The sequence below is a fragment of the Hyla sarda genome, chromosome 13 (assembly GCF_029499605.1).
Source record: "Hyla sarda isolate aHylSar1 chromosome 13, aHylSar1.hap1, whole genome shotgun sequence".
NCBI lineage: Eukaryota > Metazoa > Chordata > Amphibia > Anura > Hylidae > Hyla > Hyla sarda.
The window spans coordinates 33,851,280-33,878,080 of NC_079201.1; the positions used below are offsets into that span (position 1 = coordinate 33,851,280).

The following is a 26,801-nucleotide window of genomic DNA, read 5'->3' on the forward strand; positions in this document are numbered from 1 at the left end:
TCAAAAGCTACCCTTCATCCATTCCTGGAAAATAAATTTAGGAAACACCTGTGCATTAAAAATGTCCTCTTTACCCCTATACCCAATCCTCAGGGTGGGTACTTTCTGTAATGGTGCCACATGTGGGTGTTTCATTTTTGTATTTTCCTCGGAATGTATGTAACCGTCAGCTACTGATATGCCAAAGGTCACAAATACAAAGTGACCTCTATGACTTCTGAGCCTTGTTGTGCGCCCGTCCAGCACGTTACCCCATATGTGGATGTATTTTTATAGTCAGGGGGAAAAGCCCTCCAAAATGTATAACTCAATTCCTCATATTACCCCTTGTGAAAATGTTAATAATTGGGTAACCCCAGCATTTTACTGTAAAAAAATCTAATTTTTCAATTTATGGCCCACTTTTCAAAAAACCTGTGAGGTGTAAGTACTCACTGTAACACTGTTACGTTCCCCAAGGGGTCTAGTTTCCAAAATGTATGCCATGTTTTTTTTTTTTTTTACTGTCCTGGCACCATAGGGGCTTCCGAAATGCGGCATGTCCCCAGAGCAAAATTTGTAACTCCTCTTCTGAGACCTGTAGTGCGCCAGCAGAGCACTTTTCACCCCCATATGGGGCGTTTTCTGAATCAGGAGAAATTGGGTTTCAAATTTTGGGGGGGTATTTTCTGCTTTAACCCTTTGTAAAAATGTAAAATTTTTGGGAAACCAAGCTTTTTTGGTAAAATGTATTCTTTTTTTTTTGCATATGCCAAAGTCGTGAAACCCCTGTGGGGTATTAAGGTTCACTTTACCCCTTGTTACGTTCCCCAAGGGGTCTAGTTTCCAAAATGGTATGCCATGTGTTTTTTTTTTGCTGTCCTGGCACCATAGGGGCTTCCTAAAAGAGGCATGCCCCCAGAGCAAAATTTGCTTCAAAAAAGCCAAATGTGACTCCTTCTCTTCTGGGACCTGTAGTGCGCCAACAGAGCACTTTTCACCCCCATATGGGGTGTTTTCTGAATCGGGAGAAATTGGGCTTCAAATTTTGGGGGGTATTTTCTGCTTTAACCCTTTGTAAAAATGTAAAATTTTTGGGAAATCAAGCATTTTTGGTAAAATTTATTCTTTTTTTTTTGCATATGCCAAAGTCGTGAAACCCCTGTGGGGTATTAAGGTTCACTTTACCCTTGTTACGTTCCCCAAGGGGTCTAGTTTCCAAAATGGTATGCCATGTGTTTTTTTTTTGCTGTCCTGGCACCATAGGGGCTTCCTAAAAGAGGCATGCCCCCAGAGCAAAATTTGCTTCAAAAAAGTGAAATGTGACTCCTCTTCTGGGACCTGTAGTGCGCCAACAGAGCACTTTTCACCCCCATATGGGGTGTTTTCTGAATCGGAAGAAATTGGGCTTCAAATTTTGGGGGGTATTTTCTGCTTTAACCCTTTGTAAAAATGTAAAATTTTTGGGAAATCAAGCATTTTTGGTAAAATTTATTCTTTTTTTTTTGCATATGCCAAAGTCGTGAAACCCCTGTGGGGTATTAAGGTTCACTTTACCCCTTGTTACGTTCCCCAAGGGGTCTAGTTTCCAAAATGGTATGCCATGTGTTTTTTTTTTTGCTGTCCTGGCACCATAGGGGCTTCCTAAATGAGGCATGCCCCCAGAGCAAAATTTGCTTCAAAAAAGCCAAATGTGACTCCTTCTCTTCTGGGACCTGTAGTGCGCCAGCAGAGCACTTTTCACCCCCATATGGGGTGTTTTCTGAATCGGGAGAAATTGGGCTTCAAATTTTGGGGGGTATTTTCGGATTTAACCCTTTGTAAAAATGTCAAATTTCCCAAGCATTTTAGATATTTTTTTTTTTTTTTTTTTTTTTACATTTGCAAAAGTTGTGAAACCCCTGTGGGGTATTAAGGCTCACTTAATTCCTTGTTACGTTCCTCAAGGGGTCTAGTTTCCAAAATGGTATGGCATGTGGGCGGTTTTAGCTGTTCTGGCACCATAGGGGCTTCCTAAATGCAACATGCCCCCCAAAAACCATTTCAGAAAAATATACTCTCCAAAATCCCCTTGTCGCTCCTTCGCTTCTGAGCCTTCTACTGCGCCCGCCGAACAATTAACATAGACATATGAGGTATGTGCTTACTCGAGAGGAATTGGGCTGCTATTTCTGTGAAACACCTAAAGGGTTAACACACTTACTGAATGTCATTTTGAATACTTTGGGGGGTGTAGTTTTTATAATGGGGTCATTTATGGTGTATTTCTAATATGAAGACCCTTCAAATCCACTTCAAACCTGAACTGGTCCCTGAAAAATATTGAGTTTGAAAATTTTGTGAAAATTTGGAAAATTGCTGCTGAACTTTGAAGCCCTCTGGTGTCTTCCAAAAGTAAAAACTCGTCAATTTTATGATGCAATCATAAAGTAGACATATTGTATATGTGAATAAAAAATAAATTTATTTTGAATATCCATTCTCCTTACAAGCAGAGAGCTTCAAAGTTAGAAAAATGCAAAATTTTCAATTTTTTCGTCAAATTTTGGGATTTTTCACCAAGAAATGATGCAAGTTACCATAAAATTTTACCACTAAGTTAAAGTAGAATATGTCACGAAAAAACAATCTCGGAATCAGAATGATAACTAAAAGCATTCCAGAGTTATTAATGTTTAAAGTGACAGTGTCAGAATTGCAAAAAACGCTCCGGTCCTTAAGGTATAAAATGGCCTAGTCCTTAAGGGGTTAAGACACCAGTTGAGGGCAGCTCCATGTTATTTTTTTTTTTTTAGGACACTGAAAGAAGCTTCTGTCCTCTACATAGACCAGCGTTTCCCAACCAGGGTTCCTCCAGCTGTTGCAAAACTACAACTCCCAGCATGCTGGGAGTTGTAGTTTTGCAACAGCTGGAGGCACCCTGGTTGGGAAACGCTGACCTAGACAGTGATTCACAGCTCCCAGCAGCTCTTTCTTACTTTTATATGTACCATCTTGCTTTATATGTATTAGTTATCTACTTATTTTTCTTTAATCCTGACTTTTTCCTATTTTTGGATGACATTTTAGAGTTACGGTCCCAATATACAATGGTTTCAACATACACTGGCCGTCCTGGAACCCATTAATATTGTAACTTGAGAGAGCACTGTATAGTGCATTGTGGACAGGCATGTTTATCATAGGGCTCTCACCTTCCTCTGCTCACTCAGCTCCCCGATCTCCTGCACGTCATGGGGCCGGCAGCCGGTCAGCAGACACATGCAGCAGATGCAGCGGCTGTCGGTGGAGCAGTAGAGGGTAAGTCCCTGCTGATGGCGCTGACATAGAGATGGCGCAGCACTGCCGTCCACCCGCACCGGGTACACCGGAGCCCGGCTTCTCTCCAGCGTCCGCACATCATCCACCACCTTACTGAGGCTGACGTTCTTCTGCGGCTCCGGGCGCTGGGGAGAGTAGTCGCGGCACTCGGGACAGGAGTAGGCGGCCGTGGGTGTCTCCCGGTCCCAGTGCTCGTGGATGCACTTCTGGCAGAAGGTGTGACCGCACGGGAGGCTCAGCGGGCTGGTGAACACCTCCAGGCAGATGCTGCAGTTCAGATTGTTGCGCAGGCGTGTGACTGGGTCCTCAGCTTCCATTGTCCCGGTAACGGAGAAGAGAGCGGGACTGTGTAGCTGACAGGAAGTGGTGTTGTGTCATTTTTCTGAACTTGTGTTTTTTTTTGTTTTTTTTTTTTTAAATAGGGCGCGTCACTTCCGGTGACAATGACGTACCGTCTTTATACAGCAGAAGGGCGGGGTAATGGGGTTGCTACGTAACCATGTGGCAGTGAGCACTGATTGGCTGCAGCCTGGGTGCGGGACGTGAGTTACTGCAACACCGCAACATGGCGCTGAACAGAAACCATACGGACGGCGGAGGCGTCATAGTCAACAACAGCGAGAGGTGAGTGAGCGCTCGTTATTACTAAGACGCCAACAACTCCTACTACCGTCTACAGAACGAGCGCTGCTACCGGGTGTACGGAGCATCCTAGGTACCACAATGTTAGGAAAGGCGAGGCTAAGCATGACTGACGGGGCTGCAGGCCAATCAGGGCGCGTATAGTATGACTGACGGAGCTACAAGCCAATCAGGGCGCGTATCGTTTGTATTATTGCCCAGCCTGTCCTGTCAGAGCTGTCACTGAGCTGTAGCTGGGGCAGAATGTCTGAGCCCACATGGGGTGAATACGTGTTTCATACACAAGTGTATTGGAATGAATTAGGCCAGTTTTAATTAACCCTTTAACCCCTTCATGACCCGGGGTTTTTGCGCTTTCGTTTTTTCCTCCTTACCTTTAAAAAAAAAAAAACATAACTCTTTCAATTTTCTACCTAAAAATCCATATGATGGCTTATTTTTTGCGCTACTAATTCTACTTTGTAATGACATCAGTCATTTTACCCAAAAATCTACGCCGAAACTAAAAAAAAAAAATCATTGTGTGACAAATTTGAAGAAAAAAAATGCCATTTTGTAACTTTTGGGGTCTGCTGTTTCTACACTGTACATTTTTCGGTAAAAATGACACATTCGCTTTATCCTGTAGGTCCATACGATTAAAATGATACCCTACTTATATAGGTTTGATTTTGTCGGACTTCTGGAAAAAATCACAACTACATGCAGGAAAATTTATACCTTTTTAAAATTGTCATCTTCTGATAATTTTCTCATTTTTTGCGCCATGATCTGAAGTTTTTAGCGGTGCCATTTTTGTATTGATCGGACTTTTTGATCACAATTTATAAATTTTTTCATGATCTAAAAAGTGACCAAAAAGACGCTATTTTGGACTTTGGAATTTTTTTGCGCATCAGTCGTTGACCGTGCGGTTTAACTAACAATATATTTTTATAATTCAGACATTTCCGCACGCGGCGATACCACATATGTTTATTTTTATTAACACTTTTTTTTTTTTAAATGGGAAAAGGGGGGGTGATTCAAACAGCCCACTCAGCTAGCCAGGAGCAGTTTAGTTTCACTTTAGACGTGGCAATCAACTTTGAACGCTGCGTCTTAAGGGTTAATAGCGCGCGGCACCACGATCAGTGCCGCACATTATTAACCACGGGTCCCGGCCGTTGATAGGTGCCAGGCCCCGCGTTATAGAAAGGGAGCGGACTCAGGGCGTACAGGTACGCCCTGCGTCCTTAACCCCTTAAGGACCGAGCCCTTTTTCACCTTAAGGACCGGAGCGTTTTTTGCAATTCTGACCACTGTCACTTTAAACATTAATAACTCTGGAATGCTTTTAGTTATCATTCTGATTCCGAGATTGTTTTTTCGTGACATATTCTACTTTAACTTAGTGGTAAAATTTTATGGTAACTTGCATCCTTTCTTGGTGAAAAATCACCAAATTTGATGAAAAAAAAGAAAATTTTGCATTTTTCTAACTTTGAAGCTCTCTGCTTGTAAGGAAAATGGATATTCAAAATATATTTTTTTGGGTTCACATATACAATATGTCTACTTTATGTTTGCATCATAAAATTTGAGTTTTTACTTTTGGAAGACACCAGAGGGCTTCAAAGTTCAGCAGCAATTTTGAAATTTTTCACAAAATTTTCAAACTCGCTATTTTTCATGGACCAGTTCACGTTTGAAGTGGATTTGAAGGGCCTTCATATTAGAAATGCCCCATAAAAGACCCCATTATAAAAACTACACCCCCCAAAGTATTCAAAATGACATTCAGTAAGTGTATTAACCCTTTAGGTGTTTCACAGGAATAGCAACAAAGTGAAGGAGAAAATTCAAAATCTTCATTTTTTACAATCGCATTTTCTTGTAGACCCAATTTGTTGAATTTTTGAAAGGGGTAAAAAGGAGAAAATTTTTACTTGTATTTGAAACCCAATTTCTCTCGAGTAAGGACATAGCTCAAATGTGTATGTTAATTGTTCAGCGGGCGCAGTAGAGGGCTCAGAAGGGAAGGAGCGTCAAATGGTTTTTGGGGGGCATGTCACCTTTAGGAAGCCCCTATGGTGCCAGAACAGCAAAAAAACACACATGGCATACCATTTTGGAAACTAGACTCCTCAGGGAACGTAACAAGGGGTAAAGTGAACCTTAATACCCCACAGGTGTTTCAAGACTTTAGCATATGTAAAAAAAATTTTTTTTTTTTTTACCTAAAATGCTTGGTTTCCCCAAAATTTTACATTTTTAAAAAGTGTAATAGCAGAAAATACCCCCCAAAATTTGAAACCCAATTTCTCCCGATTCAGAAAACACCCCATATGGGGGTGAAAATTGCTCTGCTGGCGCACTACAGGTCTCAGCAGAGAAGGAGTCACATTTGGCTTTTTGAAAGCAAATTTTGCTCTGGGGGCATGTCGCATTTAGGAAGCCCCTATGGTGCCAGAACAGCAAAAAAAACACACATGGCATACCATTTTGGAAACTAGACCCCTCGGGGAACGTAACAAGGGGTAATGTGAACCTTAATACCCTACAGGTGTTTCACGACTTTTGCGTATGTGAAAATTTTTTATTTTTTTTTTACCTAAAATGCTTGGTTTCCCCAAATTTTTACATTTTTAAAAAGGGTAATAGCAGAAAACACCCCCCAAAATTTGAAGCCCAATTTCTCCCGATTCAGAAAACACCCCATATGGGGGTGAAAAGTGCTCTGCTGGCGCACTACAGGTCTCAGAAGAGAAGGAGTCACGTTTGGCTTTTTGAAAGCAAATTTTGCTCTGGGGGCATGCCGCATTTAGGAAGCCCCTATGGTGCCAGAATAGCAAAAAAAAACACATGGCATACCATTTTGGAAACTAGACCCCTCGGGGAACGTAACAAGGGGTTAAGTGAACCTTTATACCCCACAGGTGTTTTATGACTTTTGTATATGTAAAAAAAAAAATTTTTTTTTTTACCTAAAATGCTTGTTTTCCCAAAAATTTTACATTTTTAAAAAGGGTAATAGCAAAACATACCCCACAAAATTTGAAGCCCAATTTCTCCCGAGTACGGCGATACCCCATATGTGACCCTAAACTGTTGCCTTGAAATACGACAGGGCTCCAAAGTGAGAGCGCAATGCGCATTTGAGGCCTAAATTAGGGATTGCATAGGGGTGGACATAGGGGTATTCTACGCCAGTGATTCCCAAACAGGGGGCCTCCAGCTGTTGTAAAGCTCCCAGCATGCCTGGACAGTCAGTGGCTATCTGGCAATACTGGGAGTAGTTGTTTTGCAACAGCTGAAGGCTCCGTTCTGGAAACAGTGGCGTACCAGACGTTTTTCATTTTTATTGGGGAGGGGGGCTGTGTAGGGGTATGTATATATGTAGTGTTTTTTACTTTTTATTTTGTGTTAGTGTAGTGTAGTGTTTTTAGGGTACAGTCGCACGGGCGGGGGGTTCACAGTAGTTTCTCGCTGGCAGTTTGAGCTGCGACAGAAAATTTGCCGCAGCTCAAACTTGCAGCCGGATACTTACTGTAATCCTCCGCCCATGTGAGTGTACCCTGTACGTTCACATTGGGGGGGGGGGGGGGGGGGGGGGAGAAACATCCAGCTGTTGCAAAACTACAACTCCAAGCATGTACGGTCTATCAGTGCATGCTGGGAGTTGTAGTTTTGCAACAGCTGGAGACACACAGGTTGTGAAACACCGAGTTTGGTAACAAACTCAGTGTTTTGCAACCAGTGTGCCTTCAGCTGTTGCAAAAGCTACAACCCCCAGCATGTACGGACAGCGGAAGGGCATGCTGGGTCTTGTAGTTATGCAACAGCCGGAGGCATACTACATTGGCTGGGGATGCTGGGGATTGTAGTTATGCAACAGCTGGAGACACACTGGTTTACTACTTAACTCAGTGTGCCTTCAGCTGTTGCAAAACTACAACTCTCAGCAGTCACCGACAGCCAACGGGCATGCTGGGAGTTGTAGTTATGCAACCACCAGATGCACCACTACAACTCCCAGCATGCACTTTAGCTGATTGTGCAAGCTGGGAGTTGTAGTTACACAACAGCTGAAGGTACACTTTTACATAGAAAGAATGTGCCTTCAGCTGTTGCAAAACTACAAGTCCCAGCATGCCCATAAGGGCATGCTGGGAGTTGTGGTGGTCTGCCTCCTGCTGTTGCATAACTACAGCTCCCAGCATGCCCTTGTTGCATGCTGGGAGCTGTTGCTAAGCAACAGCAGGAGGCTGTCACTCACCTCCAACGATCCAGCAGCACAGGTCAGTCCCTCGTCGTCTCCGCCGCCGCCGCTGCTCCTGGGGCCCCGATCCCAACAGGGACGCCGGGGATCGGGGTCCCCAGCACCGGGGGTCGTCTTCCCGCACCCGCTCACGTCCTCCGAAAGAGGGGCGGAGCGGGTTGCGGGAGTGACACCCGCAGCAGGCGCCCTGATTGGTCGGCCGGTCACCTCACCCCTGCTGGCAATGGCTGTTCGGGGCCGTCTCTGACGGCCCCGATCAGCCAGTAATTCCGGGTCATCGGGTCACTGGAGACCCGATTGACCCGGAATCTGCCGCAGATCGCTGGACTGAATTGTCCAGCGATCTGCGGCAATTGCCGACATGGGGGGACATAATGACCCCCCTGGGCGATATGCCGGGATGCCTGCTGAACGATTTCAGCAGGCATCCGGCTCCGGCTCCCCTCCGGCTAGCGGTGGGGGCCTGAAATGCTCAGGGCGTATCCATACGCCCTCGGTCCTTAAGGACTTGGAAACGGGGGCGTATGGATACGCCCTATGTCCTTAAGGGGTTAAAGGGTTAATGATGGAGCCTTGTTTTGGCTGGACCAATATTTACCATTGCATTTTGTCTTTTTACTCCTCACCTACAGACCCATATGAGGGCTTGTTTTTGGTGCCACAAATTATACTTTGTAATGATGTCACTCATTTGATATCAAAATCTATGGTGAAACAAAAAACAAAGTTATTTGTGGGGCGAAATAGAAAAATAAAAAGCAACGCCTTTTTGCAACTTTTGAGGGATTTCTTGCAGTTTTCAGTCAAAATAAATGTTATCTTTATTGTGTAGGTCAATGCGATTACAATAATACCCAATTTATACAGTGACCCCTTGACCTACGATGGCCCCGACATACGATAATTTCAACATACGATGGCCTCTCAGAGGCCATCGCATGTTGAAGGCAGCATCAACATACGATGCTTTTGTATGTTGGGGCCATCGCATAAACGGCTATCCGGCAGCGCAGACTGCTTCACCTGCCGCCGGATAGCCGTTTACGGTGCCCCGTGTGGTCCGCTGACGATCACTCACCTGTCCTCGGGGCTCCGGCGCGTCCTCTTCGGGATCCCCTGCATCGTCGGCGCTCTTCATCGACGTCATCACGTCGCTGCGCACGCTGTCCTGTCATCCAATAGGAGCGGCTTGCACAGCGACGTGATGGCGGCGAAGGAGAGCGCGGATGCCAGGGAAGCAGAGGCCTTGCCGGAGCTACGGGGACACCCCGGGGACGAGGCGACAGCGATGGATGGCGACATCCCGGGCAGCAGTGACGGTCCGGAGCGGCCGCAACAGCGATGGACGGCGACATCCCGGGCAGCTGTGACGGTCCGGAGCGGCGGGGACAGGTGAGTACAACTTCCTCTAACAGTGGTCTACAACCTGTGGACCTCCAGATGTTGCAGAACTACAACACCCAGCATGCCCGGACAGCCAACGGCTGTCCAGGCATGCTGGGTGTTGTAGTTTTTCAACATCTGGAGGTCCGCAGGTTGTAGACCACTGTCCTATACTTTACATTGCACGGATCCCTCAACATACGATGGTTTCAACAAACAATGGTCCGTTTGGAACGGATTACCATCGTATGTTGAGGGACCACTGTATAGGTTTTGTTTTATTTTCCTATAACAAAATTTTAACTTTTTGTATGAAAATGAGTATGCTTAAAATTGTCCTCTTCTGACCCCTATAACTTTTATTTTTCCGTATACGGTGGTATATTAGGGCTCATTTTTTGCGCCACAATCTGTAGTTTCTATCGGTGCCATTTTTGTTTTGATATCTGTTGATTCATTTTTTTTTTCTGGTATATGTAGTGGCCAAAAATCATCAATTCTAGACTTTTTGGTATTGTTTTACGTTTACGTTATTCACATTCAGTTTCAATAATGTTATTTGTTAATACTTTAGACTAGGGATGCACAGAATTTTCGGCCACCCCAGAGTGAATTTTCTGCCAATAATTTCGGTGGGCCTTGCTTAATCCTCTCCCGACCCATGACATACATGTACATCATGGATCAAGTGAGGACATGACGCTGGTTGTCCGCCTGCAATCAGGAGCAGACATCTGCCTGTAATGACAGACATCGGAGCAGTCATTTATCTGGCTGCCACAGTGTATGGCGCGAGCTCCTGACTCGAGCCTGCGCCATACCCAACGGCCCCCTGCTGATTCTTTTAGCAGGGGGATGCAGCTAATAGCCGTCCGTGGCGATCGCCGTATTTCAGCTATTAACCCTTTAGATTGCCGCTGTCAAAGCTGACAGCGCCATCTAAAGGGACATGTAAATGCTCCCTGGTGGTCCAGTGGGGTGGATCGCCCCCCTGCAGCGCGATTTCGGGGAGACGATCCACTGTGGAGGTAGCCGGAGGGCTTACCTCTGCATCCCTGGGGTCCGTGACTCTTCCTTTGATTGAGCGTGGCTTAGCAGACTCAACCAAATGATCGCAGTGTACACAAATCAATGGAGTTCTATGGAACCCCATTGATCTGTATGAGGAATCTAATGACTCCTCCTAAAAGTCCCCTAAGGGGACTAACAGTGTATATATAAAAAAAAATTACAAAAATATAGCCATTAACCCCTTTCATAAAAGTTTAAATCACCCTCCTTTTCCCATTTTCCATATACAAAAAGAGGAAAAATAAAAATAAACATTTGCGTAATTTTGCGCCACGTGCGTAATTGTCCAACCATTAAATTATTGTTAATGTTTCTTATCCTGCGATGTGAACGGCGTAAACGAAAAATAAATGTAAAATGCAAAAATTGCTGATTTTTGTCACATCACATCCCAAAAAATGTAGCAAAAACTATATTAAAAAAAAGGAGGCGGGGTGATGCATTTTCGGTATTTGTCCAGGCAAATTATTCTGCCTAAAATTTCCCTTTCAGTGCATCTCTACTTTATACAATTATGCATGCGGCGATACCAAATATTTTATTTCTGTTTACATTATTTTATCTCAAAAATGGAAAAAGGGGGGCTTGAAACTTTTATTTGGGGGGGGGGGGTTATTCACAATTATAAAGGTTTTTTTTTTTTCTTGTTGTTTTTTTTTTTTTCACCTTTTTTTTTTTTTTCCAACTCCCATCGGGGATGATTATCTAATGAGTCTCCCCAAAACCCCCATTACAACTTTAGATGCAGTGATTGCCATTAATCAATGCATCTAAATGGTTAATGGCTGACATCATCGTGATCGCTGTTGTCTATCTTTGACAGTGAGGTGTCAACTTCCTGTGAGGTGTCATCAGCCATTACTTACATTCTATGAAGCGACCTTGAATCTTGAAAATCGGCCGTTAGAAAATCCCATCATAGTCTAAGGGATTTTTCTAATAGCCGTTTTAACCCGTTATCGCCTGTTATTAATAACGGACGTTATTTTGTAACGGGCGATAGTAACAGGAGAAATAGTGCATGCACTATCGCCCATCACAAAATAACAGCCGTTATTAATAACGGGCGATAACTGGTTAAAACGGCTATTAGCAGAATCCCATAGACTATAATGGGATTTTCTAACGGCCGTTAGAGATTTTAACGGACGATTTTCAAGATTTTTATGACGGACGTTTATAACGGAGGTATTTTTATAGTGTGAAAGCAGCCTTAAATGAGTATGTGATCAGCATTCAATAGGCATCCAACATGCTGATGGGAGGTTGGGGACCACAGATCTAAAGTATTGGCCTCAAAACTTGACCTTCAGATGTTGTAAGACTACAACTCGCATCGTGGCCTGACAGCCATTAGCTTGGTGGGAGTTGTAGTTTTGAAACAGCTGCAGGTCTACAGTTTGGAGTCCACTGATCTAGAGGATCTGTCAGCTCTGTTATTTCTGCTGGAAAAAGGTCAAAAATCACATCAATATCCCAAGCTTCAGGCTTTTTATTTACAAACTTGTACTCAAAATACTGTATTTGTTATTTATACAACAGAATTGTCATAAGCATCTCCAGCAATGCTGTGTGACTATTGAAGTTTTCCTTTACATGAAATGTACTATCACATTTAGATTTTTCCAACAATAACTTTTTTTTTTAGTTTGTGCAATAGCTTCACTGAATGGGGAGTCTTAGGCCATGTTCACACAGCAGAATGTCCATGTGGATTTCCACATAAATATTCTGCACAGACATTCTGCAGCATTGATTTCACTGGGGTTTTGCTGCTCTCTTCACACGGCAGGATTTCCGCAGCAGCAACATTTGCAGTGGAAATCCTGATTCCATTGTCCGCACAAACATTGAACCTGTTTAATGATTTTGCAGATTCCGCTGAGAAATGTATTGCCATCTATGAGACAACGCATTTCAGAGCGGTCCTAGCGACAGCAGTTTCTGCCAGCCCTAATTTTCCACCATGTGAACATAGCCTTGAAGGGAAACTGACGGGTCATCCTGATTATACAGGCTTATAGTGCAGGTGACCCTCTTTTCAATGATGTATAACTTGCCAATATATATGCAAATGTGCAGAAACTAGCAAAGGGGGTGATCCCATTGCTCTTATAGCAATGGTAACATCACCATCTGTCTCCGGTCCCACCCTGCCCCTTAATCAATTTTTACCTCCTCTTCATAACACGCTGAGGCTGGACCCACTTTACGGCTTTTTGCCGGCCACTGCGTGTGCATTGCTACTCACTGCACCCAGCAAAGAAGCTATGATGTGGATAAGGGCTCAGTAAGTCATGCAGAGGAGATTAATATTGATGAAGGGATAGGGTAGCTCCGAAGCAATGGCAACACCCTCACTGCTAGTTTTCAGACATTTGCATAAATAGATTTAGCTTTATATCTCAGGATCGCCCATAGCAACGGACTACAAGTGCAGGACCTCCACCCCAGCGTAGGTGCACAACTGCACTTGGGGTTGAGCCCTCCTGCCATTTCAGACCACATCAATATAGTTGTTTTATATCTCCGGAAACCTCTTTACGTTGAAAAAAAGGTCACCCGCATTATAAGACTGTATCAGGTTAGTGTGTGTGACCCTCCTATCCGTTTAACTTTAATAATAAGGAGCCTATCACTTAAAATGACAAATAATATATCTACAATTACAAGACAATGGGCTGATATATCACAGCCAACATCTATAAATTGCTTTAATAGCATAGGCTATAAAGGTTTACGCTTTCCTGTTTGAGTGCAGCATAAACCAGGGACAATTGTATTATCTCCTTCTCATGCAGCAGATCTCATAAAATCGGTTTTATCTCCTGCAGACTGAGCCAACACACGTCTTCTCCTCCTGCCCACCCACTGCTGATCAACAGCTATCTGTCTATGGTATCTAGGGAATCCTCCATCTCCAAGCGAGTATAAAATACACTGCTCAAAAAAATAAAGGGAACACTAAGATAACACATCCTAGGTCTGAATGAACTAATAGTATGAAATACTTTCGTCTTTACATAGTTGAATGTGCTGACAACAAAATCACACAAAAATTATCAATGGAAATCAAATTAATCAACCCATGGAGGTCTAGATATGGAGTCAGTAGAGATGAGCGAACTTACAGTAAATTTGATTCGTCATGAACTTCTCAGCTCGGCGGTTGCTGACTTTTCCTGCATAAATGAGTTCAGCTTTCCGGTGGGCTGGAAAAGGTGGATACAGTCCTAGGAAAGAGTCTCCTAGGACTGTATCTACCTTTTCCAGCCCACGGGAGCACCTAAAAGCTGAACTAATTTATGCAGGAAAAGTCAGCAACCGCCGAGCCGAGAAGTTCGTGACGAATCAAATTTACTGTAAGTTCGCTCATCTCTAGGAGTCACACTCAAAAATCAAAGTGGAAAACCACACTACAGGCTGACCCAACTTTGATGTAATGTCCGTAACCCCTTGTCGCAGAACAACTGGTATACCAGTCACTGCGGCACAGGAGGGTTATGAAGCCAGATCAGCAGTCAGGACCCGTGGCTAATGCCGGACATCGCCGTTCCGGCAGATGTCCGGCATTAACTCTTTAGACGCGACGATCAAAGTTGATCGCCACTTCTAAAAGTGAAAGTAAAACCATCTCTCAGCTCGGACGCAGCAGGAGGGTGCCTTACCTGCCTCTTGCGCATCTGAACGGCAATTGATTGCTGCAAGCCTGAAATCCAGCTATGGCTTTGCAGTGATCTGTGTAAAAGATCAGTGTGTGCAGTGCTATAGCCCCATAGCGTATTTTTTAAAATAGCGTATTTTGGTCACTTTTTATAACGTAGAAAAATGAATAAAAAGTGATCAAAAAGTCAGATGAAAACACCGCTAAAAACTTCAGATCACGGCCCAAAAAATTAGCCCTTATACTGCCCTGTACCGTGAACAATATAAAAGTTATAGGGGTCAGAAGAGGACAATTTTAAACGTATACATTTTCCTGCATATAGTTATGATTTTTTTTTCCGAAGTAATAAAAAAAATCAAACCTATATAAGTAGGGTATCATTTTAATCGTTTGGACCTACAGAAAAAAGAGAAGGTGTCATTTTTAATGAAAAATGTCATGCATGGAATCAGAAGCCCCCAAAATTTACAAAATGGCGATTTTTCTTCCATTTTGTCGCGCAATGATTTTTTTTTCCGTTTCACAGTAGAGTTTTGGGGACAATGACCGATGTCATTACAAAGTAGAATTGTTGGCACAAAAAATAAGCCATCATATGGATTTTTAGGTGCAAAATTGAAAGGGTTAGGATTTTTAAAAGGTAAGGAGGAAAAAACGAAAGTGGAAAAACGCTGAGTCCTTAAGGGGTTAAAACAAGTCAAAATGAGGCTCAGTAGTGTGTGTTGCCTCCACGGGTCCATATGTCCTCCCTACAATGCCTTGGCATGCTCCTGATGAGGTTGCGAATGGTCTCCTGAGGGATGTCCTCCCAGACTTGGACTAAAGCATCCGCCAACTCCTGTACAGTCTTTGGTGCAATGTGGGGTTGGTGGATGGAGCGAGGCATGATGTGCTCAATCGGATTCAGGTCTTGGGAACGGGCGGGCCAGTCCATAGCATCAATGCCTTCTTCTTGCAGGAACTGTTGACACACTCCAGCCACGCAGGTCACGCCCCCTCCCATAGACTTGTATTGAGGGGCGGAGTCGTGACATCATGATACTCCGTCCCCGTGGTTGGGAGGCATATGACTTGGAGCCTTCAGCGCTTCCTGCAGTGCTCACAGGTGGGTGCTGCATACTAGATTGCGGGGGTCCCCAGGGGCGGGACCCCCACTATCAGACATGTTATCTCCTATCCCTTGGATAGGGGATAAGATGTTTTAGGAGCTGTTCAGAATCGCCACAGTGAAATCGCGGCATCCCGAAGAGCTGTAGGACAGCAGGAGGGTCCCTTATCTGCCTCCTGTTGTCCAATCGCCGAATGACTGCTCAGTGCCTGAGATCCAGGCTTGAGCAGTCAAGCGGCAGAATCATTGATAAGTGGTTTCCTATGAGAAACCATTGATCAATGTAAAAGATCAGTGTGTGCAGTGTTATAGCCCCCATAAAGATCATTTAACCCCTTCCCTAATAAAAGTTTGAATCATCCCCCTTTTCCCATTTAAAAAAAAAAAACTGTGTAAATAAAAATTAACGTGGGGTATCGCCGCGTGTGGAAATGTCTGAATTATAAAAATATATTGTTAATTAAACCACACGTTCAATGGCGTACGCGCAAAAAAATTCCAAAGGTCCAAAAAAGTGTATTTTTGGTCACTTTTTATATCATGAAAAAATTAATGAAAAGCGATCAAAAAGTCCGATCAATACAAAAAACTTCAGATCATGGCGCAAAAAATGAGCCCTCATACGCAAAAAAATAAAAAAGTTATGGGAAGCCCCCAGAAGTTATAAAATTGTGTTTTTTCTTTAAATTTTGTCGCACTTTTGTCTGTTTCGTCGTAGATTTTTGGGTAAAATGACTGATATCCTTACAAAGTAGAATTGGTGACGCAAAAAATAAGCCATCATGTGGATTTTTAGGTGCAAAATTGAAAAGGGTTATGATTTTTTAAAGGTAAGGAGGAAAAGAATGAAAGTGGAAAAACCCCTGGTCCTTAAGGGGTTAAGGGTAAGTTCACATGTACATTATTTGCTGCAGATTTTATGCAGAAAAATCTGCTAGCATTGTAATCAGCAAGTTTTAGTGTGTGGAATCAGATTGGGGCAGATTTATCAAAACCTGTCCAGAGAAAAAGTTGCTGAGTCGCCCATAGCAACCAATCAGATCGCTTCTTTCAGATGCCTTTTCAAAAATGAAAGAAGCGATCTGATTGGTTGCTATGGGCGACTCAGCAACTTTTCCTCTGGACAGGTGTTGATAAATCTCCCCCTTTGAGTGCAAATTTCACACGAAAACTTGTATGACATGCCATGAAATTACCTGCAGACTTGTGCTTGAAATTTGCTGCATGTAAGATGCGTGTGAACTTGACATCAAATGCCCTGATCAATAGCTACATTTAAAAGGCTAAGTGACGGGTGCCGCTCCTGCTGCGTGTCTAATCGGCACCCTAACAACTTGATCACGATGTACCAGTTGGTTACTATGGAAGTCAGAGGCCTTGAGTAGGCCTTTGTGCCTGCCATAGATCTGCTGATACAGGCTGTTACAGCAGAGCACCTACCTAACAGATCAATTCTGTCCACTAGCATAGCATCTGTATAAGTAATTAAACAATTGGAAAAAAAAAAAAAAAGAATAGTCCCCTAGAGGGTCTTAAAAAATGTGCTAAAAAATATAAAATGTTATTTAACCCCTTTCCATTCCATGACATACATGAACATCATGGGTTGGGTGGGTGGACATAATGCGGGCTCGTGGCTCGGGTACGCGTCATACCCAGGAGATGCCCCTGTGATTTTTGGTCACATCAAATCCCAGAAACAAATGTCATAAAAAGTTATCAAAAAGTCATATATATGCGCAAAAGTAGTACCATTAAAAAAACTACAGATAATGGCACAAAACCCTAACACAGTACCGTAGGTGGAAAATAGGGTCATAACATGGCATTGAACAAACTTTTTTTTTCCTCTTTTTCAAGTTTATTTATTTATTTTTTTACCATAAAATGAAGAATTTTTGTCCAAGTATTTCATTGGGCTCTTACTGACCTATAGAATGAAGTTAGCATTTACCGTATTGTGAAATCCAAAAAAAATTGCCTGTAAAATTGCGCAATTCCATATTTTTTTTTCATTGATGTCCATCTCCAGTACTGAGGGATGGACACAACTATCACCTTACAATGAGTACCACATTACAATATCTATTGCTACATGGGATTGTTGTAGCCAATGATCTGCATTATTGCCCTGCATTTATTTACATGTAGGCGAATGCTAAACCTTTGGTTTTTGCTTTGATGCTGCTGCTATTATTTTCACAAACATTAACACTTTATTCCCCTATACAAAGTACAGTTATATCTCCCCTGATGATATCATCATCCCTGGTGACAGAAACAGGGAGGAATTGTTTGAAACCACTAGGGTGTGTACTCTGGAGCACACTCAATGGGGGTGGACATGCTCAAGGACATGTATATAAGTGCAACATTATTCTATATAGTGTGCTGTGGTCATATTCTGTGGCATAGACCTTTTTAGTAAGTCAGGCGCACACACAATTTTGTTGGTGTACTTTTCTCTTTGGAGTCAATAAAAGTTATGTTTTATTTAGGAATCTTGTGTTACACCTATCAATATATGTTTTTGGGGACCTTTGTTTTATACACACATCTTTGGCAGAACTGGTGCACTCAGCTCAATGGGTAGTGGATAAAAGCTAACTATATAATGTAAAACACAAATAGAGAAATACAGCCGCACATCCACCATTTGTATTTTGATCTACTGGCTTCTCAGCATAATTTCAAAAACGAACAGGTTGTTAGTATACATTTTGATCAAAAAGTACAAGCCCACTCACCACGTCAAGGCCACCTAGTTAGAGTGGGTCCCTAACCTGACACTGGCTTAGTGCTGGGCGGCGACCACTGCCACCGAGACACAATGCCCACGGCGGGGAGCTACCCAGTGGCCAGGCAGCCCCACTGCTGCCAGACCAAGCCCTTGGCTCTGGGCCGCACCACCTCACAAAGCATCACAGAAACAATGGCCGCCACAGAGACCCACACCATTGTGAACGCTTACCATGTGTTCCCTGCCAGAGGGCTGGGAGAATGCTAGGAGGAAACCCTTATGCAGTCTCCTGCTAATTAAAAACACCTGGGACAAATGGGTGGAGTGGAGCGCTGGCCATGGAAGAAGGGAGAGACTACAAATGTACAACACAAATAGAGAAACTTGGCCGCACATCTGCCATTTGTATTTTGATCTACTTGCTTCTCAGCATAATTTCAAAAACGAACAGGTTGTTAGTATACATTTTGATCAAAAAGTACAAGCCCACTCGCCACGTCAAGGCCACCTAGTCAGAGTAGGTCCCTAACCTAACACTGGGGTAGTGCCGGGCGGCGACCACTGCCTCCTCTATACAACCAAGCAAAAAGTGATATATGTATTTTATATATATATATATATATATATATATATATATGTGTGTTCGAAAAGGATAGCTGTCATCCAATAACTTATTTGACTAACTGACAGATTGATAAATGAGGGCCATTGTATATCAGACACATCTGAACCATTGCTATGGACAAATCAGACAGTTTTTGTCATCAGATAGATGAATCTTGGCCAATGTGTATGACCAACTTTATTCTTCACATGATTAATCAGATTTCTTGGTTGATGGTTATTTAGGGCCATTAAAATGGTCTTAAAGCAAATCTCAAGAGTGAACTGAAAATTTCAGGGACTGAAAAGCTGAATACAGTCCTATGGCTGGAGTTCCTATCCCAGTCCTATGGCTGGGAAAAAATTTAAGGACATTTTTATTTTTTATAATGAACTTTTATGAATTTTTTAATAAAGTGTGTATGTGTGTTACTTTTTTTCCCCCCTCTATTTCCCCCCCACATTTTTTAGGTAGTACTACTACTCCCAGCATGCAACAGACTGTTCCATGATGGGAGTAGTAGTACCTGTACTAATAGACATATCACCCCGGGTGTCAGTCCTGACACCCAATGCGATCGTCCATAATATAGCAGAGATGCGGAGCGGCTCACATCTCTGCACTATACTCTGGCCAGTGATGTGAATAGAACATCACTCATTCATATTTTCCACCCAGAATGGAGATTGGCCAGATGGCTGCAGCCAATCACCGCTCTGAGGGAAATATGAATGAGCGATGTTCTATTCATATCACTGGCAGGAGTATAGTGCAGAGATGCGGAGTGCAGGAGAAAGCCGCTCCGCATCTCTGCAATAGATAGGACGATCACAGCGGATGTCAGGAGTGGTACCCGCTGTGATCTTTTCTTAACTGAAGGTACTACTACTCCCAACATGGAGCACACTCTGCTCTATGTTGGGAGCTGTAGTACCTGCAGTTAACGAAAGATCACAGTGGATGTCACTCCTGACACCTGCTCTGATCCTCCTGTATAATGTATAGATGCGGCTGGTCGCTCTTCTATGGTCCCCTGCACTGACGTATATATACACCTATTTATATTTCCCACAGAGAGTTGTGATTGGCTGGAACCATCTGGCCAATCGCAACTCTCTGCAGGAAATATGAATAGGTGTGTATATATACGGCAGTGCAGGGGACCATAGAAGAGCAGCCGGCCGCATCTATACATTATACAGAAGGATCGCAACGGACCCGTGGCGATCTGTCAATTAGTACAGATACTGTTCCATGATGGGAGTAGTAGTATGTTCCATGCTGGGAGTAGTAGTACCATCTAAAAAATAAAGACAAAAAAGTGAAAAACACACATACACTACATTTTTATTATTGTCGGCTATATTTTTAGTTCCCTGCCCGCACACATAAATTGATCCCTGTTTAAAAATTTATAAAAATGTTGTTATAAAAAAGATAAATTTTGTTAAATACAATTTTTTCCATCACTACTGTAACTTTTATATTGTTATTTTTTAATGGTACCCTACAAAATTTTATTAAAAAATGGATCTCCATCACTTCTTTGGATTGCTAAAGTCCAAAAGAGAATAAAAACCACCTGCAAAAACGCCAAAGTTAATACCCACATGGCGTTTTTTCTTGGCGTTTTTTTTTACTCCCATAGACTTCTATGGGAGAAAAACGCAACGATTTCAGGGAAAAAAACGCCATAGGCTCAACATGCTGCGATTTTGCAAAACCGCCAAGGAGCTGAAAAATGCCAAAAAAGAGTGAAAAAACGCCAAATGGAAAAACGCCAAGTGAAAAAATAATTTTTATGATTTCTCATTGATTTACAGCTAACATTTGGCCGCAGCGTTTTTTTGGCCAAAGAAACGCCATGCGGCAGACTTGGCATTTTTCCCCCAAAAAAACAAGTGAAATTCCAGCCTATCCTTGATTTTTTTCTTTTTTTTTTTCTTTTCTTTTCTTTCTTTTTCTTTCTTTCCAGTAACGTATTAAAAGATCTTGAACTGTTCTCTTCCAGTGTTCTGATGTCTTATGAACATGTGGAGCTGGCATTCAGTGACATGGAGAATACTCCTGATGTTTTTCGAGGGACCAAGAAAGGCAGAGTAATGCTAACACCCTACAGAGTAAGATAATATGGTTAATGTTTATTCACTCATAGTGATTGGTGAAAATGTTTTGCATGACAATTTAGAAGGTAATACACTATGATATACATGGCATTTGCAATGTAAAATGCCTTTCTTTACTTATCAGATTTTTTTTCCTCCTCCCACTTTCTCCTAAACTCATCATTAACTGTAAAAAAAAAAAAAAATAATAAAAATTACAAAAAATAAGGATTATGGCGGACTACTGCAGATAAACTGGATTTTTTTTCTTTTAATATAATAGCTAACGTGGGCTGTGGGGGAGTGTTTTTTTTTAAATAAAATAATTTGTTGTGTTTTTTTTTTTTTATTGAATTTTCAGGCTTAGTAGTGGAAGCTGTCTGTCAGGCCCAAGGCCTGATTATGGAATCTTACATGTGTATTATAAATGTATTTGTGTATAATGTATAATCTAAGGCATGGGTGAGGGTTCATTCAGACTGTGTATTTGTTTTTGTGTATTCCAGTTTTATTGGGGGGGGGGGGCTGTCTGCCTGTGTTATACCTCCTTTAAAGTCAGGCACTCTGGCCATCATAAAACAAACTAAGATAAGGGAGCAGGAAAGAGGGATGGCAGTTTCCCCCCGACCTTGTGGGGTCAGATGAATTTCCTTTTCCCTCCTAAAAAAAACACTATAAGGGTACGTTCAGACGAGCGGATTTACGCAGCAGATCCGCCGCTGAAGGACCTCTTTATGGTGCCTGCTCGGAGCGGCAATACGCCGCTACGTGCAGACAGACTTAGGCAATGTGTGAGCTAGGTCGAGAGCTGCCGCGATGTGGGAGTATACTGCGCATGCACACGGCGACTCACACATCGCAGTGTGTCTGCTTGTAGCGGTGTATTGCCACCCACGAGCAGGCACATGTAAAGGCAGCATATAGAGGCCCTTCAGCGGCGGATCCGCAGCGAAATCCGCGCAGAAAATCCGCCCGTCTGAATGTACCTTAAAACTGAGATGCTGGACAAACCTTTGTTCAAGTCTGTGGCAAAAGCTGACAAGATCCTAAGATACAGCTGGACTCACTCACAAGGACTGCTATACCATTATGCTGTAAGGACTTTTCTTTTTGTTTTCTGAACTTGTCTTGCCGAACTCTTTTATATATTTTTGTACCTCTATATCATTTGTTTATTTTATGTAGCACTGTGAAACCTTTTTTTTAGATTAAATGTTTAATTAATCAGCTCTGGTCTTTGATCTCTAAATATAGGAGCTCACCTTTCTGAAGGAAGCTCTGGTAAAACATGTTTTTCAAAGGGTTAATGTTTGACTTGCTGGGACTAGTAGTGGATACTAGTGTCTTGGCTGGACCGATAGGGTGTGATCGTGACACCATCTTATTGACGAAATCCATTACTTAGCCGGGGCTTAGGGTTAGCCCCAAAAACATGTAGCGCTAACCCCCAATTATTACCCCAGTACCCACCACTACAGGGGTGCAGGGAAGAGCCGGTATCAACAGGCCCGGAGTGTCAGAAATGGCGCTCCTGGGCCTAGGTGGTTACAGGTTGGCGTTATTTAGGCTGGAGAGGGCCAGTAACAATGGTCCTTGCCCACCCTGGTAACATCAGGCTGTTGCTGCTTGGTTGGTATCTGGCTGATAATAAAAATATGGGTAACCCTATTCCCTTTTTTTTTTTTTTTTGTCATAAATAAAAAAAAAAATAACAACTCATAGGGTTCCCCCTATTTTATTCTTAGCCAGATACCAACCAAGCAGCAACAACCTGACATTACCAGGGTGGGTGAGGACCATTGTGACTGGCCCTCCCCAACCTAAATAATGCCACCCTGGAACCACCTATTCCCAGGAGCACCATTTTTTATGTTCCAGGCCTGTTGATACTGGCTCTTCCCGGCACCCCTGTGGTGGTGGGTACCGGGGTAATAATTGGGGGATTAGCGCTACATGTTTTTGGGGCTAACGCTAAGCCCCGGCTTAGTAATGGATTCCGTCAATAAGACAACTTCCACTACTAAGCCTGAAAATTCAATTTAAAAAGAAACACGACACATTGAAAAAATTATTTTCTTTTAAAAAAAACACTCCCCCACAGCCCTCTTAGCCATTTTATTAAAAGAAAAAGAAAATCCAGTTCATCTGCAGTAGTCCACCGAATTCGCCGTGATCCGCTGCATACACGGATCTGAAACGAGAAGAAAAAAGAAACAAAAAATGGTTTAGGACGTTTTTGGCGCTCTGAGGAGAGCGCCGATACTGCAGGGTCTTCCCAAACAGAGAGCATCCAATTGTTGCAAAACTACAACTCCCAGCATGCCCAGACAGCAGTGTAAGTTAACTCTTTCCTTGCTGGGCTGATGCATAGCTCTCAGCTCAGCAGGGGGTTAAGTGAGCTGCTGTTGCAGGCTCACTGTAAGTTCTTGCTGGGCAGTAGAAATACCACATATATCTACTGCTCAGCATCAGCTGTTCTCCCGGATCTTTAGCCACGAGTCCCGATCTGAGCAGGGATATTTTCCAGCGCACCCTGCTGCGCTGGATAATGTTTTATGGTTGTGCATCACTCCTTCTCTCTGAGGATGCTGAAATGATGGCGTTTTTGCTTTAACCTAAGTGCACTCCTGAACAACACCCCCGATATAGGTGCTTTAGGGCAGAGTTATGAATATTTAAGTGAGTGTTGTCCATGGACCAGCCAGGCAGGCAAATCAGTGCATGAATCATAGAGTAACAAGACAAATTATAACCAAGCACCACTGGGTGTAACCGTTTGCATACTGAGGGCTCCAATCACCTCACTTAATCCAGCATTCAAAAGAGTAATACACGAAACAAATAGCACTTGCTTACTTCATAATTTTAATAGAAAGTTTCTCTCCAAACATTAAAAAACAGTGTGCATAACTGTGAGTGCGTGAAGTGGAGGCTTGAAACGTGCATTTATTTCACTCCAGCCGGAGCCTTTAGTCTTGCAGCCCGTATAACAGCAATTTCACAGCGGTGCAAGGAAGGCTCTCACACACCCATGTGAGCAGTGACATTTCAAGGGCCTCAATATCATATTATGTTTGATGTATTACAATTAGGGATCGACCGATTATCGGTTTGGCCGATAATCACGATTTTGGGCACCGCGACCGCCCCCCTGGATAGAACAGTGATGCACACTGTGCCACCAGGATAGAACAGTGCAGCACACTGTGCCACCAGGATGTAACAGTACAGCACACAGTGCCTCCTGGATATAACAAAGCCGCACACTGTGCCACCAGGATATAACAGTGCCCCACACTGTGCCACCAGGATATAATAGTGCCGCACACTGTGCCACCAGGATATAATAGTGCCGCACACTGTGCCACCAGGATATAACAGTGCACCACACTGTGCCGCCAGGATGTAATAGTGCCGCACACTGTGCCATGAGGATATAACAGTGCCGCACACTCTGTCGCCAGGATATAATAGTGCCGCACACAGTGCCACCAGGATATAACAGTGCTACACACTGTGCCTCCTGGATATAACAGTGCCTCGCACTGTTTCACCAGGATATAACATTGCCACACACTGTGCCAGCAGGATATAACTGCTGCACACTGTGCCACCAGGATATAACAGTGCCGCACACTGTTCCACCAGGATATAACAGTGCCGCACACTGTACCAGCAGGATATAACAGTGCCGCACACTGTGCCACCAGGATAAAACAGTGCCACACACTGTGCCACCAGGATATAACAATCCCATACACTGTGCCACCGGGATATGACAGTGCTGTTCACTGTGCCACCATGATATAACAGTTCTGCACACTGTGCTTCCTAGATATAACAGTGCCACACACTGTACCACCAGGATATAACAGTGCCGCACACTGTTCCTCCTGGTTATAACAGTGCCACACACTGTGCCACCAGGACTACTGGATACCCACACCAATCACCTTGGTTCGAGTGGCTCTCCGGCTGTTGTAAAGGTACAACTCTCAACATGTCTGGAGCTCCTTGGGCATTATGGGAGTTGTAGTTTTGTAACAGCTGGAGAGCCATGGGTTGGAGTGGTTACCCATCATTACTGCAGAACTTACAAGTGACTACAGCTCTTGGACAGCCAGAAAAATAGACAATATTATCAGTGACCTGAGAGACGTCTTTCCTGTTGTCTTTCCTTTCTTCATCTGGTCCAGATGCCAAGTCTTCCAGCTACATCTTCTCTGCAGAGTCTGATGTTCATTGGCTCTTCACTTTGTCAGAAGACCCTCATCCTGTATATCAAGACAATATTTATTATAACCCTGCCAGACACCGTACTCCCTAAATATATCCCTACTGAACATCATGCCCCCTGAAAATAATACTGCCACCCAGTTTGGCTGAATCCCACCCCTGTACTGTCATCTTACAGACCCATCTGTCCCCCACACCCCTAAATTCTCCAGACCTCTTTGTCCCCTCCTCTCCTCCTCCGCTCAGGGCCCCTTATTGTGGCCTCTATCGCTCAATGGCCAGTCCAGCCAGGCACCATCCAGCCAATCACAACTCTCAGTGCCAAATATGAATCGTTGATGTGAAGAGAACTTCGCAGTACAGTGCCTGGAGAAGTGCAGCAGGTGTAGTGAAGGACCGTCCACTTCTCCAGATTCCAAAGGACGATTGCAACGGATGTCAGGAGTGACACCCACTGCGAACTGTCTGTTACTGTAGGTACTACAGCTCCCAGCATGGAACAGTCTGTTCCATGCTGGGAGTAGTAGTAGTACCTAAATAATGTCAAAAATAAAGTTGAAAAGTAGTAAAAATAAAACACACTTTATGAAACAAATTATTAAAATACATTATTAATAAAAAGTTTCACAAAATTAATTACAAAAATATACACATTTTTAAAATTACATGGCCCTTTCTCCATTTTTTATATTGCCGGCTACATTTTAATTTCCCTACCCGCTCAGATAAAATGGTTTGAAAATTAATAAAAATTTGTTCTAAAAAATAAAAATTTTGTTCCTTACATTTTTTTTCTATCCCTACTGTATCTTTTATTTATTTTAATTTTTTTTCATGGTAACCTATGAAATTTAATTAAAAAAAAAGCTAACTCCATATTTTGGATCGCTAAAGTAAAAAAAAGAATAAAAAACGCCCACAAAGATGCCAATGTGTTAACATTGGCATCTTTGTGGGCGGTTTTTATTCTTTTTTTTTACTTTAGCGATCCAAAATATGGAGTTAGCTTTTTTTTATTAATTTTTTATTAAATTTCATAGGTTACCATGAAAAAAAATAAAAATAAATAAAAGATACAGTAGGGATAGAAAAAATTGTAAGGAACGAAATTTTTATTTTTTAGAACAAATTTTTATTAATTTTCAAACCATTTTATCTGAGCGGGTAGGGAAATGAAAATGTAGTCGGCAATATAAAAAATGGAGAAAGGGCCATGTAATTTTAAAAATGTGTATATTTTTGTAATTAAATTTGTGAAACTTTTTATTAATAATGTATTTTAATAATTTGTTTTATAAAGTGTGTTTTATTTTTACTACTTTTCAACTTTATTTTCGACATTATTTAGGTACTACTATTACTCCCAGCATGGAACAGACTGTTCCATGCTGGGAGCTGTAGTACCTACAGTAACAGACAGTTCGCAGTGGGTGTCACTCCTGACATCCGTTGCAATCGTCCTTTGGAATCTGGAGAAGTGGGCGGTCCTTCACTACACCTGCTCCACTTCTGTTGTGGACAAAGGGTGTCCCAGTACAGATATGCCCTTGCATCCCAGTACTTGAGGATGAAGGGCGTACCCGTACGCCCTCTGTATTTCCGATCACCGCTGCTCCCGGGTGGTGATCGGAATGGGATGCCTGCTGAAATCATTCAGCAGGCATCCCGTGACATTGCTCAGGGG

At 42.9% G+C, this 26,801-nt stretch overlaps 2 protein-coding genes across 3 annotated transcripts in view; one reads left to right on the top strand and one right to left on the bottom strand.

The window, feature by feature from the left end:
- Positions 1-3,713, bottom strand: part of LOC130297230 (E3 ubiquitin-protein ligase TRIM65-like) — a 32,919-nt gene extending 29,206 nt beyond the window's left edge. The window contains exon 1 of the mRNA XM_056549438.1: positions 3,174-3,713. Within this exon, the coding sequence (XP_056405413.1) occupies positions 3,174-3,617 (444 nt within the window). The 5' untranslated portion in view covers positions 3,618-3,713. The remainder of the gene's footprint in view (positions 1-3,173) is intronic.
- Positions 3,605-26,801, top strand: part of WBP2 (WW domain binding protein 2) — a 52,118-nt gene continuing 28,921 nt past the window's right edge. Inside the window, exons 1-3 of one of the 2 annotated variants that reach the window (XM_056549440.1) lie at positions 3,605-3,624; positions 3,723-3,924; positions 20,788-20,896. In XM_056549440.1, the coding sequence (XP_056405415.1) occupies positions 3,866-3,924; positions 20,788-20,896 (168 nt within the window). In that variant the 5' untranslated portion in view covers positions 3,605-3,624; positions 3,723-3,865. Of the gene's footprint in view, positions 3,625-3,722; positions 3,925-4,159; positions 4,205-20,787; positions 20,897-26,801 lie in introns of those variants that run through there. The other variant, XM_056549441.1, reaches the window with a different exon arrangement.